Source organism: Telopea speciosissima, chromosome 10, assembly GCF_018873765.1.
Source record: "Telopea speciosissima isolate NSW1024214 ecotype Mountain lineage chromosome 10, Tspe_v1, whole genome shotgun sequence".
Taxonomy (NCBI): Eukaryota; Viridiplantae; Streptophyta; class Magnoliopsida; order Proteales; family Proteaceae; genus Telopea; species Telopea speciosissima.
Window position 1 is genome coordinate 62343975 of NC_057925.1, and position 16148 is coordinate 62360122.

The 16148-nt window shown below is 39.7% G+C and overlaps 3 protein-coding genes across 4 annotated transcripts; all 3 read left to right on the forward strand.

Annotated features, from left to right (window-relative positions):
* The first annotated feature begins 1903 nt into the window (after window positions 1–1903).
* On the forward strand, window positions 1904–14043 carry LOC122642338 (pentatricopeptide repeat-containing protein At4g28010-like). Of its 2 annotated transcripts, XM_043835773.1 has the most exons (3): window positions 1904–4322; window positions 8196–8200; window positions 13458–14043. In XM_043835773.1, exon 1 carries the CDS (start codon window positions 2046–2048, stop codon window positions 4251–4253), a length of 2208 nt encoding a protein of 735 aa, XP_043691708.1. In that variant the 5' UTR covers window positions 1904–2045; the 3' UTR covers window positions 4254–4322; window positions 8196–8200; window positions 13458–14043. The 2 variants fall into 2 exon arrangements, with proteins under 2 accessions (XP_043691708.1, XP_043691707.1); XM_043835772.1 differs by lacking the exon at window positions 8196–8200 and having other exon boundaries at window positions 13475–14043.
* Window positions 8109–9917, forward strand: LOC122643867. The gene is made up of 2 exons (XM_043837438.1): window positions 8109–9644; window positions 9735–9917. Exons 1-2 carry the CDS (start codon window positions 8109–8111, stop codon window positions 9915–9917), a joined length of 1719 nt encoding a protein of 572 aa, XP_043693373.1.
* LOC122642340 lies at window positions 9843–10643 on the forward strand. The gene is made up of 3 exons (XM_043835775.1): window positions 9843–9993; window positions 10108–10226; window positions 10352–10643. The coding sequence occupies exons 1-3, from the start codon at window positions 9960–9962 to the stop codon at window positions 10565–10567; spliced, it is 369 nt and encodes a 122-aa protein (XP_043691710.1). The 5' UTR covers window positions 9843–9959; the 3' UTR covers window positions 10568–10643.
* Window positions 14044–16148: the final 2105 nt, after the last annotated feature.

The following is a 16148-nucleotide window of genomic DNA, read 5'->3' on the forward strand; positions in this document are numbered from 1 at the left end:
GTCTAACAACAGTAAATGAACATTCAAGTCATTTTATATGCAGGAGCTGCAATTTGAAATAAGGTTCAACAGAGATTAGAGACATCAACACACATATGCATGCTGTGTAAGGAGGTGCATCATCAAATTAATACAAAATGATCATCGGTATTCGCCTGGTTATATATGTGTCTTCAATAGTATTGATTGCTATTTGATCACCAGTTCTAATGGAGCCTGGGGAATTATGGCCACACATAAGGGAAAACTGAAGAAACTAATAAACTTTCATACTGTTTAACAGTTTCACAATTTTCAAACACATCCAATATTGTCAAATCATAAAGAAAACACACTAGATAGGCATTCAATGGAATGAAAAAACATATTACCATAAAGAGAGTATTGACTCGAATATCTATCAGTTATTGCAGATATATATTTGCAACAACATTTGTTTGGAGATTGTAAAAAGGAGGGGGTTGCGTTCGGATTGATTGGGGATGTCAAACCTACTAGTTCATGAATAATGGCCGCCTGAATTGAAGGCATTAATAAAACTATGTAGATTAGGGCTCAATGATGGAATTGAGTTTAACATCCAAGAGGTTTTGACACAGCTCATGTAGCATCCTAATCTACATTTAGATGTTCAGGTTGAGGGATTCCTTAGTAATTTCAGACCTAGATACTGCTGGCACAAATTGCCCAGCAGCAGCAATGAATTGAAAAGCAGCATATAAATACAGGGAGGAACAAAAGCTTAAAATGAAGAAGACTTCAAAACAAGTGCCAGTAAGGAATTGAAACTTCCTTTACAGAATTTGAGGGTGCTATGACAAGCAACTTTCGGAGTAGAAGTTGGTCAGAAGAAGGTATAAAAAGTGTAATAAAATTCCATAGCAAATCTGAACTATAATCCATGTGTAGAACTGCAGGAATTTTCAGCCATTAAGCCAGTTGAGGGGCTAACCCTGAATAGATAAGGGGGCATGTGGATCATCAACCTTTAGTCATATATCAAATCTCAAAGCTGAATTCAATCATATGATCCACCATGTATTGGATCTTTTTATTTAATTTCGACAATTCAAATATCAAACCAAATTGATTTGTATATTGTGCTAAGTGGTGTACTGTGTTGGGCCAAAATTTACCATGTTAGTGGGGATTGATGTTGGCATCATACTCACAAATTTTTAGCACCAAATGAGCTAACATATGGCAGATAAAGAGTGTCCAAACACTAATTTGTAATCTACTACTCTTAGAATTGTTTACATCAATATTGTTAAAGATAACTACAGTGATGGGGAGTGTTCCTATTGAGTAGTAATTGTTAGGTTATGTTGAGTGGTAGTTGAGTTGTAGTTTCTTTTTTACTTGAATATGATATAAGTGATAGAGTTTGAGCACCATAGAAATAGGTTCTGAACTCTATCGTGGCCTAGGATTTTCTCCCCTTTTTTAACTATGGTCTCTAGAGTTAGAGGCTTCAATGTTCAAAATAAGGAAGCTCAATGGGTGAAGGCGGACCTTGGTACAATAGTTATGGAGTAGGTTACTCCATTGTGACCAAGAGATCACAGGTTCTAATCTAGAAACAGTCTCTCTGCAAAAACAGGGGTACCTCATGCACTGGGTAGACCCTTTTAATGGGTGAGGGAGGGGTAAAAAAAGCAGCCTGAGGTTTTTTTTTGTAAAAAAACTCGAGTCTCACTGAAATTAGCTTACCGTTACGAAAATACCCCCGTATGCTCTATGCCGCCTCTTTGTATTTTGGGTTCTTCCTCTGCTTTTGTTTCTTCTTCGAATTCGAAGACTAAATAATACAGGTCTGTCGCAGAAATTGGATTAACAATACAAGACTTTGGAGGTAAGAAGCACTGAGATTTCCATGCTAGAAATTGGATTAACTAGACTTGGGAGGTAAGAAGCACTAAGATTTCCTTGCTGTCTACTATTCTTCTGTATGTAGGATGATGGTATTTGAGTTACATCTATATTTATTTTCTGGTGGTGATGATATGTAATGTCTATTTCTGCTGGTCATTCTATATCGACCAATGGTTGTAAAATCAATCGTTTATCATTTTCATCTTCATCTTCCCTCTCATGGCCGCCATGGCCGTGGCATCTGCAGTTCATTCTTTTCGGGTCTGGCCCGGAACGATTATTCCGATTCCAGTGATCCCAGAATCGAGCTGGAGACTCGTATCAGATCCCTACGTGAGAATCCCCATTGCCGGGTTGCGGAAGTGTTTGCGTTTTTCAATCGTGCCATCGATTCTGGCTTCAATCCCTCAGCTGCGACCTGTAATTCACTTATCGATGCCCTTGCGAAGTCTAGAGAGTATGGTCTGGTTCTTTCCGCATATCAGCGGATGACCCATTTGGAAATTTTGCCAAACTACCGATCCTTAAATGCGTTAATGGACTGTTTCCTACGTGCCCGGAAGCCCAAACTCGCCTTTGGGGTCATGGGGTTAATCTTGAAGTTGGGTTACACCATAAACATTTTCCTTCTGAACCTAGTACTGAAGGAACTGTGCTGGGGTGGCGAGGTCCTCTGGGCGATAAAACTATTCCGGGAAATGGGGAGAATTGGGGTATCTCCTGATGTGGTTTCTTATAACACCATCATCAATGGGCTTTGCAAGGCAAACAAGTTGGAAGAAGCTTTGGAGTTGCGGGTTGAAATGGAGTCAAAGAACTGTTGCCCCGGTTTGGTTACATACACCACTCTCATGAATGGTCTATGTAAGGCGGATCGAGTTGATGAAGCGGTGGGCTTGTTGTATGAGATGCATGAAAAGGGTCTCAATGCAGATGTTGTTGCATATAGTACTGCTATAAATGGCCTTTGTCGTAGTGGAAATGTGGGTAAGGCTAAGGAGCTGTTACATGAGATGTTGGACAAAGGAATTTCTCCAAATGTTGTTACCTATACTTGCATGGTGCATACTCTTAGCAAGATGGGACAGTGGGAAGAGGCTACATCAATGTTAGGTTCCATGATGGAATCTGGGATTGGGCCAGATGTTGTTACGTATACTGGTTTGATTGATGGCCTATGCAAGGATGGGAAGGCGAACAAAGCTATGGAATTGATGGCTTCCATGATGGAGAAGGGTGAAGAGCCCAACATTGTAACATATAATGTCTTAATTAATGGACTATGCAAGGAGGGCTTGGTGTCTAATGCATTGAAATTTTTTGACACGATGACACAAAGGGGGACAATGCCTAATGTAGTGACTTACAATACATTAATTGGGGGGCTTTGTGATACTGGGAAGACGGACGAAGCAATGGATCTACTCAATGAGATGGTCAAAGGTGTGTCAAATGTTGAGCCAGACACGATGACCTTTAACATGCTAATCCAAGGGCTTTGCAATGCGGGCTGTTTTGATGAGGCCATGGGGGTTCATCATGAGATGGTTGAGAGGAAGAATCTCAGTAATTTGGTCACTTATAACATGCTAATTGGTGGGTCTTTAAAGGTACACAATGCCGATAAGGCTATGGAGCTTTGGCAAGAGATGATTGGCATGGGATTTTCTCCAAACTCCTTCACCTATAGTATAATGATAGATGGATTCTCCAAAATGCGAATGATTGGTACTGCAAAAGGTCTTCTCTCTGAAATGAAAGCTCGGGGTTTATGTCCAACTTTGTTTGATTACAACACGTTGATGGCATCTTTGTGCAAGGAAGGTAATCTAGAGAATGCAAGGAGTTTGCTCCAAGAAATGAGGGATGCAAACTGTGAACCTGATGTGATTTCATTTAATACCATTATTGATGGAACGTTTCGAATTGGGAATCTTCAAGCAGCAAAGGAATTGCTTGTGGAAATGCTTCAAAGCAGTTTCACTCCTGATTTAATAACTTTTTCCACATTAATAAACGGGTTTTCAAAGGCAGGGCTCTTGGATGAGGCTAAAAATATGTTCAAGACCATGATTGCTCGTGGATTGTCACCGGATGCCATTGTATATGATTCACTATTAAATGGTTTTAGCGCGAAGGGTGAAAAAGATGAAGTCATCAACTTGCTTCATCAAATGGCAGCTAAGGGTGTTGCTCTTGACATGGGATTAATTTCTTCTATTTTGAATTGTCTTTGTATGGATGAAGAAAATCACAAGATCATGGAATCAATCCCCACTTTTTCACTTGATGCATCAAAAGGAGTGAGTATCTCATGCCATGAGTTGTTGACGAGACTCCAGCAATTGCAGCCAAGGCTTCAAATACAGCTTGCTTGATAGTTCTTAACCATGGTTAAAAGAGATGCTTTCACTTGTCATGTTGCTTCTCGGCTGGTGATTGTTTAGGTAAATAGCTTTACTCTTTGCATTTCTTTTAATTCCTTTGTATTAGACATGCATGAACATGTTGTACTTAGTATTTTTCACGGAATAATCTGACAGTTTCTTTGAAATGATCATTGCTGGATTATAGAAGAAAATGATGATCCAGGATAGGGTGAAATGTCAGAGTTATGGTGTTGGGGCTCAGGTCGGGTATGGATTCTGTTGAAACACATGCGAGAGAGAGATGCTACAAACTTTTATATAGTTTCTTTGTTATATCCAAAGCACCTATCAATCACATATAACAACCACTAGGGAATAGGTACCTTCTTTTTCTCATTGACACTATTATTAACAAGCACTATCACATTCTTATAATGTGATCTTTTCTTAATAGGCATTAGCACATTCTTATGCTCCCTTACTTTGTGTTTGTTACTAACAATTGCTCTTGCAAAATTTCCTTCGTATTTCTGTTGGATGCAACAGAGAGGAAGGGGAGGTAAGGCTGCATACATTATGACCCTCCCCAGACCATAGTTATCAAGGCGTCGCCCCAGGTGGAAATTTGGGGGTATGGCGACGGGGTGCCTTATGGTATGTAAGAAAGGCGACCGCCTTGGTGACCAAGGCGTCTCCTAGGCGACCAAGGCGACGCCTTAGGACGCCTTGTGAGCAAGGCGGTCGCTTTTTGGTGTTTTTTTTTTATATTTTTGTTTTTTAAACTTTTTTTTTATGTACTTTAAGTTATTCTAATTGAAAATATGTCATTGGTTGTACATTTTTGGTTCCATGCTGTGAGAAGCATGGAATCATATGTTAAACTTTAAAAAAAAAAACCAAAACCTAAATACCAATGCCAAACTCGATTCACCTAATCACCTTCGCGGGACATACCAAAATCAAAAAGAAAAAAACGAAAGAGAAAAGAAGCAGCGCAGCGGCGACTTGCAGCGACTCCGACAGAGCTTAGCTCAGACCTCAGTCCTTCAAGGCTTCGACTCCTTCTCAGTCCTCCCTCTCAGTCCCCATCCTCCACCGGTGTCTAGCGAGGCGGCGATTTGCAGCGACTCTGTCAGAGCTCAGACCTCAGTCCTTCGACTCCTTCTCAAGTTCTCAGTCCTCCCTCTCAGTCTCCATCCTCCACCGGTGTCCGGCGAGGCTAATTGTAAGTATCGTGTTTTTTCCCCCTTTTTCCTTCTAAAATCTAAACCTATTTCCCCTTTTTAAGTTCTAACTTCTAACCTCTCCTCTCCACCGACACCCCCATCTCCAGCATCCACCCCCACCGGCGAGAGAAGCAACCTCCACCCCCACCGGCGACATCTCCAGCAGTCCAGCTTCCACGGTCCCTCTCAGTCCCAGAAGGTTCCACCGGCGTCCGGCGAGGCAGCGACATCTCCAGCCTTGTAAGTATTGTGCTTTTTTTTTCTTTTTTTCCTTCTAAGCCTAAACCCCTTCTAACCTCTCCACTCTCCATCGACGTCTCCATCTCCAGCGGTCCAGCCTTAACCTCCACCGGCGTCCGGCGAGGCAGTGACATCTCCAGCCTTGTAAGTATTGTGCTTTTTTTTTTCTTCTTTTTTCCTTCTAAACCTAAACCCCTTCTAACCTCTCCACTCTCCATCGACATCTCCAGCCTTGTATGTTCTTTTGTTTGTTTCTAAAGAGGACTGTGGACTGTGGACTGTGGAGTAACAAACAGTTCCTTTAACTTCATTCAATCTTGTCATTCTTTCTTTTCCTCCTTTTTTTTCACAGAATTGAATGATTTCTTTATTGGACTAAAATGAAGTGATCACAAGACCAGAACTTGTAAATCATGAATGGTTTTGAACTTTTGATTGGGCTGCTCTCTTGGCTGCATTTGGATGGTCTTAGGAGAGAGGTCTTTTCGTTTCGTTTTATCTTTCCCTCTTTTCCATGGAGGGTCTTTAAGGTGTTTGTAGATATGCCCTACCCTTAGCCGACATGTCATGATTATGCTATTTTGCAATTCCTTGATTATGTACTTCAATTCTTTCATATTTATTCAGGATACAAGTAGAATTATATAAAAATTAATATGCTATTTATGCCTAATAAAATGGTTATATTAAAAAAAGAACACTAGAACGCCTTGTTCGCCAAGGCGACGCCTTAAGGCCGCCCTATTGCCAAGGCGCTTAGGAAGGCCCTCAAACATCATGGTCGTCTTGCCGCCTTGATAACTATGCGCATAGTTATCAAGGCGTCCAGGCGGTTCTACAGGGGCTAGGCGATTGGACACTTTATTGTACAACACAAAGGCGAGCGCCTTAGACACCAAGGCGTCGCCTTAAGCGCCTTGGGACGCCATTTCTTCTGGGCGGTCGCTTTAGGCCCTTTTTTCTGTTTACTTTTGTTTTTAAACTTTTTTTTTTGTATTTATAAGTTATTCTAGTTGGAAATATTTCATTGGTTGTACATTTATAGTTCCATGCTTTGAGAAGCATGGAATCATATGTTAAACTTAAAATAAAAAAAACAAAACCTAAATAGTAAATACCCAAATTACCAAATCGAATTAATCGATTGGATTCACCTTCGTCTTCGCGACATACCAAAATCAAAAGAAAAAAAAAACGAAAGAGAAAAGAAGCAGCGGCAGCGGCGACTTGCAGGAGTTGCAACGGCGACTTGAGACTTCAGTCCTTCGAGGCTTCTAAAATCTAAACCCCTTTATTTCCGACATCTCATTCTCAATCTCCAGAGAAAAGAAGCAGCGGCAGCGGCGACTTGCAGGAGTTGCAGCGGCGACTTGAGACCTCAGTCCTTCGAGGCTTCCCTGAGTCCCTCTCAGTCCTCAGTCCTTTGAGGCTTCTAAAATCTAAACCCCTTTATTTCCGACGTCTCATTCTCAATCTCCAGAGTCCAGTCCAGAGTCCAGTCTCCACCCCCACCGGTTTCCGGCGACAGCTCCTGCCTCCATCGGTAAGTATTGTACTGTTGTGCACTTATGCATTCTTTTTTTTTCTTCTTCTTCTAATATCCAAAGTCCAAACCCTTTTCTTCTAACCACATCTTTCTATTTCTTCCTTTTGCAGTGGAAACCGGCTGTCTTCCTTTACTCCGGCGACATATTCCGGCTAGCACTGCAGTAAGTCAGTCAGTGTTTTGATTTTTTTTTGGTTTCAGTTCTTCTCGTACTCCCTTTTTTCCAGTTATCTCTGTGTTTTCTTCTTTTTCTTTTGCAAGTTCAATTCGTACTCCCTTTATTCCTGTTTTAGTCCTTGAGAGTACTGGTTTTTATGATTGTATTGTTCATACTTCATAGATCTGCTGCAATGGGGTTGGAAGTTGGAACATAGTTGTTTATGTTTAGGATTGTATTGTTCATAAAAAATCTATTTTGTTTTCTGATTTTTGGATAGAATTTCTAGTCCCTGTCTATGCTTTTAAATGATCTGAAACACTCTGCTTTTTATTCCCCCTCTGCCTCTCACTTGTTTATTTAAATGCAGATTCTTCCTGATTTTGATTTCCCCATTTTGACGTTATAGTGTTATACCCTTTTGGGTTTTGTTTTTTGGACCATAGTGGCTTCATGATTGCACTTATTTAGACACATTGGCACTGTATTGCAACTTGAAGTAGTACCAACACTTCTCCAACTATGCTCTAGGATGTCATATGACTCATATTTCTTAATTAAACCTTTTGCATAAAAAAGGTGCATATTGTTTGTGCTGTTGTAGTACTTCTAGTCTTCTATTAGTTCTATATTTTTTATTTTTTTTTCTATTTTCTGTCATTGTAGACAACTAGACATCAGACAAAGAGAGTACAATGGCCAATGTTGATGGTAGTAGTGGGGCTGAAAATATAAGTACAGCGGGGTCGGGGATTGATCCAAGCAAGGATCCAAAAAGGAAGGCTAAGTCTAATGATCCTGGGTGGAAGTATGGATTCTGGCCTAATTTAGAAGATAAGAATTGTGTCAAGTGTATCCTTTGTGGGGTGGATACCAAGGGAGTAATAAAAAGATTGAAGCAACACTTGATTGGTGGTTATGGAGATGTAGCCAAGTGCACAAAGACAACTGCAGCAATTGCTACAGAGATGAGAGAAGCAATCTTGAAAAACAAGAAGAGGAGGATGGAAATTTTGGATGTTGATGGTGAAGATTTACCTGTGGAAGGGGCCGAAGAAGGGCATGTAGAGTCTGATTTGGGGGGGGGGGGGGGGCGGGCTCAAGCCTTATCCCAAGCTCTGGAACAACTTAAAAAAAAAAAGAAAGTTGTCATTCAAACCATAGTCAAACAACAAGTAAGGGGTCCCATGGATGCTCATGTCAAGAGGCGGACTCCTGAAGAGATTGTTGCAGAAAGGCACGGTAAAGGTCCCCAACAGACTACAATGGAGAACCGTATGAGATCAGAGGAGGAAAGAGATAAACTTCGTTCTTACTTTGCAAGGTGGGCTTATGAAAGCGGTGTTCCATTTAATGCCTTGAAGCTAAGGAGCTTTGAGGAGTTGGTTGAGGCAATTGGACAGTATGGGCCAGGTCTCAAGCCCCCTTCATTTCATGATTATAGGGTTCCTCTATTGAAGTCTGAGAAGGAGAAAATTGATGAAATAAAAAAGAAACACAAAATCTCTTGGAAGAAAGGGTGCACTCTCATGTCTGATGGGTGGACAGACAAGAAAGGAAGGCACTTAATTAATTTTCTTGTCAACAGTACAGAGGGGACATTCTTTTTGGGGTCTGTAGATGCATCAAGTCAAATACAAGATGCGAAAATGTTATTTGAGTTCCTTGATAGTAAGATTGAGGAGATTGAAGAGGAGAATGTGGTTCAAGTGGTCACTGATAATGCTTCCAATTATGTTGCTACTGGAAGGTTATTAATGGAGAAAAGAAAGAAGTTGTATTGGACTCCATGTGCAGTTCATTGCCTAGACCTTATGATGGAGGAGATAGACAATATAAAAACATACAGGTCTGTGATATTGAAGGGGAGAAAAATTACTAGCTTCATCTATAGGCATACTCGCCTTCTTGAAGCTATGAGGGTACATACAAGAGGAGCAGACTTAGTGAGGGCTGGAGCAACTAGATTTGCATCTTCATTTTTAACACTTCAGAGCTTATTGAACGATAAAGATAGTTTGAGGAAATTATTTCTTTCTGATCACTGGGAGAGTTCTAAGTTGTCACATACAGAGCCAGAGAAGCAAATTGTTGAAATAGTTATTTCCACACCTTTCTGGAATGGTGTGCAAGATTGCTTGAGACCATCATTGCCTCTTCTTCAAGTATTGAGGATAGTAGATGGAGATGAGAGGCTTGCATTGCCTGAAGTATATATTGCAATGGAAGAGGTAAAGAAGAACATAAAATCAAATTTTAAGGACAGAGAAAGAAAATGCAAGAAGATTATAAAAATTATTGATAGGCGTTGGACAAGTCAGATGGAGCGACCAATATATTTGGCTGCATTTCTCCTCAATCCAAGCAAGTACTTTAGTACAATTGAGAATGAATCAGATGAATCTTTAGCCAACTCCTTGATGCATAAAGCAAATGATGCCTATAATGATATTCTTGCAAGGATGGTGCCTGATACAACCTTGCAAGACAAGATCAGTGGATAATCTGCTACTTATACTGAAAGTAATGGAAGTTTTGCAAAGGAGATGGCAATTAGACAAAGGGACAAGTTGAATCCTAGTAAGTAATTTTCTTTTTAATTTATGTTGTTTAGTTGTTTCACTTGTTTATACTTTGTATTTTGTATGTTGATTTTAATTTAATCTATATTTTTTCTTTTATATATATTTATAGTCGTTTGGTGGGAAAAACATGGAAGCTCTACACTTGAGCTTACAAAGCTTGCAAGGCGCTTACTTGGCCTTTGTTGCTCATCTTCTGGTTGTGAGCGCAATTGGAGCATATTTGAGTTTGTGAGTAACTGAGTACTTTAGTACTAAGTTAATTTTAATTTTAATTTTTTGTTTTTTGTGTAGTTTTATGAAAGAATGATTTAAGGAATAAAAGTGATATTTGCATATTGTTAATTGTTCTTCAGATTCACACCAAGAAGAGGAATAGGTTAGAGCATCAACGTTTAAATGATCTTGTCTACATCCAGTATAACCGCGGTCTTCAAGTAAGGTTCCAAGAAAAAAAGGAACAATGCAGAAATTCTAATTCACTGGTGCTTGATGATCTAGGTTGGAGTAGTGAGTGGATGACTGGTGTATCAGATGATGAATTAGTTCATCCTGGGGATGATCTCACTTAGAGAACTGTATCAACAGTTTCTGGAGCATCTTCATCGTTTCATGGCACCAATAGAGCAAGGAGGTCTGGACCATCAACCAGTGGAGCGGTTCCAGCATTTACCTCTTATTCACGGCGCAGTAGGGGGAGGGGTGAGGAGTCTTCAGATGATGAGCTGGAGTTCGGGTTGGAGTTGGAGCAAGTGGATGTGCGTGATGATGAAAATGTTGAGGATGATTTTGGTTTACAAAGTAATGTTGTGGGCAATCAAGAGGAGGAAGAAGATGATTTGAATATACTTAATTGGGATTGAAATTTGAAGTTGTGAAGTACTTATTGAACAGTTTGTATTGGAATTTGGATGGTTTTTTTTAGACTTTTCTTCACTTTAAGTATTTGAATGTTTAAGCTTTAATGATTACTTAATTTTGACATTTTACTATTTTAGGTTATTTTATGTTTCTTTTATTGAGTATTGATTGATAGGGTCACATGAGTAGAAATATAGTGGATGACCTTAGGGCCTACTGCCTAAGCACTCATTTTGGCATCATAGAGGTAAGTATAATAATTTACCAACCCTTTATGCTTTATATTTAATAATTTATAATGTTGTTTCATACTTTCATATTTATATGCTTTATTGCTATGATAATATGATGAACTTAGTTTGTTAATTTGTTTTTTTGGATGAATATCTTGCATTGGTTTGATTCTTTAATATTTATTTGGCAAAGAAGTAGAATCATATAATTTTTAATATGCTATTTGTGCCAAATAAAATGGTTATATAAAAAAATAGAACACTGGAACGCCTTGTTCGCCAAGGAGACGCCTTGCGGCCGCCCTATCGCCAAGGCGCTTAGGAAGGCCCTCAAACGCCGTGGTCGCCTTGCCGCCTTGATAACTATGGGCGCACGTGATCGGTCTTACCGCCACACATTCATTTGTTATTTTTCATATCTGCATGTGCTGTATTTACGGTTTCTGTTCTATGAACATGTTTAGAGGAACAATGTTTACTCTTTCCCTTTTTGCCAATTAGGTTGTTATTCTATTAAACCCTTGCAGATTATTATATCCAATCAATGCTATAAGAATTGGTGATTATGCTATATTTGTTGGTAGTACAACTCAAGTAAACTCATTATGCATTATCCAACTACTATTTTGTTAAGAAGTATATGGCTCGCTTAATCTTTTTGTGCAGCCTTGCTAACCTGTATCCTTTCTTGATAAGGTATATGTATGAAAGAGTAGTGTGAAATCAAGGTTATTTCTCACCAGCAGGTGGAGGAATTCTCTATCTTAAAGATTACATCTTAAGTAGTAGACCTTGCCATTTAAATTAAATTGCCATCGGTTTCTTCCTCTGCTGTGTTCTTATCAGTTGTTCTTCTGTGACTTGGATCACTTACTGGGTTGAAATTGTTTACCTGACATATTTAGAGAACTATTTTAATATGATCAATGAAAATATTCAATCTTAAGTTTTTTGACTTAACTCGAGATATGTAAAGGCATATATGTTCTTCCCAGCCATCTCTTTTTTATATGGGAAAAGTATCTCTGAACCACCTGGTACCCCTCACAATGATTTTATATTCATTTTTTCTCTCTTCAAAAAAATGAATATAAAAATCACTGTGAGGGGACGTAGGATACCATGACGGTTCAGAGTACCCTTGCCCTTTAGCTATATAGGCAAACAATTTTTTATATATATAATTATAGGGAGTGTTTGAATGACATCTCTATAGTATTTAGAATTTGACACCTTCATTCAATTGCCCCTCGTCTTATTCCCAGAAGCATTTAATGCAATTTTTTCAATGAGGGTAAATATGTCATTTCACATAGGAACTACATTAAATGATTTTCAACTTTTTGAAAACCCCCTTTTCACCCCGGCATAAAAAAAAAAAGACCGTACCAAGTGCACAAGGCTCCCGCCTTTTGCAGGGTTTGGGGAGGTCAAATGTACGCAGCCTTAACCCTGTTTCCAGGACTTCAACCCGTGACCAAGCATTTAGCAAGTGAGAACTTGACCAACGCGCCATGCACGACCTTCTTACCCCGGGAATAAAACAAGGGGCAAAAAGAAAATCCCATAATTTTATTGTGGCAGTTTGTTGCTTTCAAATATTGTTTAGTTTACATGTTGTCCATGCCCCAGACAAATATTTCAAAGCTTTTGGAAATGGTTGGAAAATCAACTTTGTGGGCCTATGCAGGAGACATTAGCTTCTGCATGGGGGGTTTTTACCATTTGAGTCCATCAGATTTGGGTGCAAAATTGAATTTAGTTGACTAATTTTTTTTTTGGTCGGGGTGGGGGGGAAGATAACAATTATATTTGGTAGAAGAGCAAAGAATATAGTATTGCAAATTTAATTGACTAACTTAGTTACTGATCCAAACATCTAAAGACACTGTCTTCTGCGCTATACTGTGTTTACCCTTTCAAGTTGTTTGAGACCACTTGGAGACTGATATACAATACCGTCTTTAATGTAAACCTTGGCCTATTGAAGCAGGATCCTTCTATGACAGCTTGCACTGTTCTTGTTACAGATTGCCTTATATAACCTCTTTGATGAAATGGAAGACTTCGGTGGTCTCTCCTTTGTGGCTTGCGTTGCACCAAGGCCCGCCCTCATGCACTGGATACGCCCTTATTTCTTTTCTTGGTGGTAGCGGTGTTGACAGTGTCATTTGCATGGTAAAGAGAATGCATAGGAGCAAAATGGATGCTATATTTTTGTCAATTCATATGAAATATTCCATATGGCTAGTTGTTTTGTGTCTGCTAGCAGGGACCTGCATCAGATATATTCATCTCAAATCCCAACTGGTTAGTTGATTGATCATATTGGATGATCACAATGATTTATTTTAAACTGACAAGCTAGGACATGTTTGATAACAGGCTGAAAAATGCGTGATCTGTCTGTGTTGAAGAAAGTATCTCAAGAGATATGCTAGCATTTGGAGATGACACAGAACTGATCTTGGATGACGCATTTATGAGAATTTGTCTTGTGGACAAGTGGTTTGGCCAGTTGTAAAGCTTGTATTATCAACTGGTGGCATCCTACTGGCAGGCAGTGATGTGGCATAGCATTTCTCGTGATCTCAGGTGTGGTGCATGGCTGCATGCATGAATCGAAAGGCACTGTAATTCTAAGAGGAAAGCTCACAAGTTTATAGATTGGTATGGTGATCCCATATGGCTGGCCTTTTGGAAATGGCACAGAGCTGATCCTGATTTCTGGATGACACATTTATGAGTGTCTCTTATGGACAAGTAGTTGGCGAGCTGTTGTTAGGCCTATATTATCAGGCTCATGGGTCTTACTGGCTGCCCAGTGATGGGGCATTGCATTACTCCTGATCTCTGGTATTATGCGTGCACTGAACTGGAAGGTACTATAGTTCTAAGCAGAAAGCTCAGAGATGAACTGAAGAGTGGACCTGCGTCAATGGACAATGCTCGAAGTTATACTACTTCGAGCATTGTTATACTACTTGCAGACCAAGTTATACACAATATGGAAAACATTGGTCTTTTGAAAAGCATCCCCATGCAAGATGCATAGTTTAGGCAGTGGTTTTACCCAGATGGTGTAGGATATAGCTAATGCAGCACAAGTTGTGCATCTAATCAAAAACTCTTGTTGGCTCTTAGAATGCAATCTCATAAATGTTTTCTACTGATCAATTTTTAAGTTTATCTGCAACCCACTTGGTAAATTCATCAAGAAAATGGTATACTGTACTGCTTTTTAGAACTCAGAAACCTATGATATTATTACCTTCCAATCTTCCGTCCACGCCTTTCTGATACTCTCACCATCTTTATCATCTTCTTTTTTCTTATCAAATGACCTTTAGATCCCTTTTACGGCCGCCCCTACGTCAAAAGCCACCCCTACGTCAAAAGGCATGATAAAACCATTGACTTGACTAACTCAACTAGAAAATATATCTTCTTCTAGAAAACTGTGACCCCGGATTGATTTGAAAAGAAGAGGGGAGGGGGGGGGGTTTGGATACACTCATACACCGTTTAAAAAGTGGGGAATTGGATCGGATCTGATTCTAACTGATCTGATATGGTCGATTCATGTCAAGGAACCCTAGAATCGGTGGGTTTTGACCAATTCTAGGGTTCTTGGGACAGATTCTAAGGTTGCGTTTGGTTGCGTAAATCCACAGATGGCAACTCTGTGGAAGCGTGATTCTTACTTAATAAAACTGTTTGGTTGTGTAAGTCCACTGGATTACAAGAATCACATGATTCCACTTTTTGTACTAAAGTTGCATCATTCCTGAGTTCATCTATAGAGGTGAACTCAGATATGGATGACATGATTCTAGCCTTCATATAAATACCCTCGTCCAACTTGGACGCAGCCATATCTGCTTCCCTAAATCGAAAATGAGAACCGTCGACTCTTTTCGTGAAATGCTGTCATCTTCTTCCTTGGCACCCATCTGCAAATCTTTTGATCGATTCTCAACAACACACACAGGTATGCCTGCCTCTCTCTCTCTCTCTCTCCTTCTCTCTATTTCGTTCTCTCTATCCCACTCATATATCTCTCTCTTGATTTCTCCATTTTTGCAGGTGCATCGATCAGATTTGGTCCTCTGTTACTCGTCGTCCTCCTCCCTCAAGTTAGAGTAACCAAGGTATGGCTTACTCTCTCTCTCTCTGTCTCTTTCTCGATCTGTCCCTCTCTGGTTAAATTTCATTTTTGTCTTTAGATGACTAAGGAATGGGCTTTCATGAGGTAACAGTGATTGTTATGCTGTAACTACTGATTCCAATCCAGCTCCATGCTTTTAATTCACTCCATATTTGGTAATGGAAAATTAAGGAAATTAAAGAATTTGAACTGTTGTGTCAAATACTATAAAAACTCTAACTTGAATTTATACAAGTTGAGGAAGGGAATAGAAAGAGTCACTGAAGTGCTGCAAGAGCCTCTTCTGATAGGGCTTTTTGAAGAGAAAAAAGATCTGATCATTTCTAGTATTTCTTAGGTGTGGCCTTACCTTTGCCAGTTGCCTGGGGTTTGGGGCTTTTTGTTTTTCTAGGTACTGTGGATCTAATTATTTATTGGGCTGTAAGCATCCTTGTTGTGTCTTTTCTTAGCTAGCTATATAGGTTGCCTTATTCCAAAAATTCTCCTTGGACAATGGGGCATTGTGGTCTGCTATTGATCTCTTGGGGGAGGAAATTGAGAGAGAAGTTACTGCAGAATTTGCTTCCCTGAATTACTGAAACACTTTTTGTCTGGGTTTATAGAATTTGGACAACGTCAGTCTCAATCAGATGCCTTTCTGTTAAAAAATTATTTATCCACCCGTGTCCCCCTTTGGATAGTCCGCCGTGTTAGAGCTCCTGTATGATATACATATTGTTTCCTCCCTTTCCTACAAGGTCGGCCTTTTAGAGGAAGCGGTGCCAACACTTTCTTACAAAGAACATATAGTCCAACAAACACTCTAAACTCAAACCTTTCCTATGGATGGTGGCACTGAAACAAATGAATTACTGTGATATTTTCTGCAAGGAAAAAATGAATGCAAGGTGC

Bases quoted from the DNA above. Each gene is read 5' to 3' on its own strand.
- LOC122642338 (XM_043835773.1), top strand. From the start codon at position 2,046: ATGGTTGTAAAATCAATCGTTTATCATTTTCATCTTCATCTTCCCTCT.
- LOC122642340 (XM_043835775.1), top strand. From the start codon at position 9,960: ATGGCAATTAGACAAAGGGACAAGTTGAATCCTA. The intron at 9,994-10,107 runs GTAAGTAATTTT...ATATATTTATAG, and splicing joins AAGGGACAAGTTGAATCCTA to TCGTTTGGTGGGAAAAACAT. The intron at 10,227-10,351 runs GTGAGTAACTGA...ATTGTTCTTCAG, and splicing joins ATTGGAGCATATTTGAGTTT to ATTCACACCAAGAAGAGGAA.
- LOC122643867 (XM_043837438.1), top strand. From the start codon at position 8,109: ATGGCCAATGTTGATGGTAGTAGTGGGGCTGAAAATATAAGTACAGCG. The intron at 9,645-9,734 runs GTAAAGAAGAAC...TGGACAAGTCAG, and splicing joins TATATATTGCAATGGAAGAG to ATGGAGCGACCAATATATTT.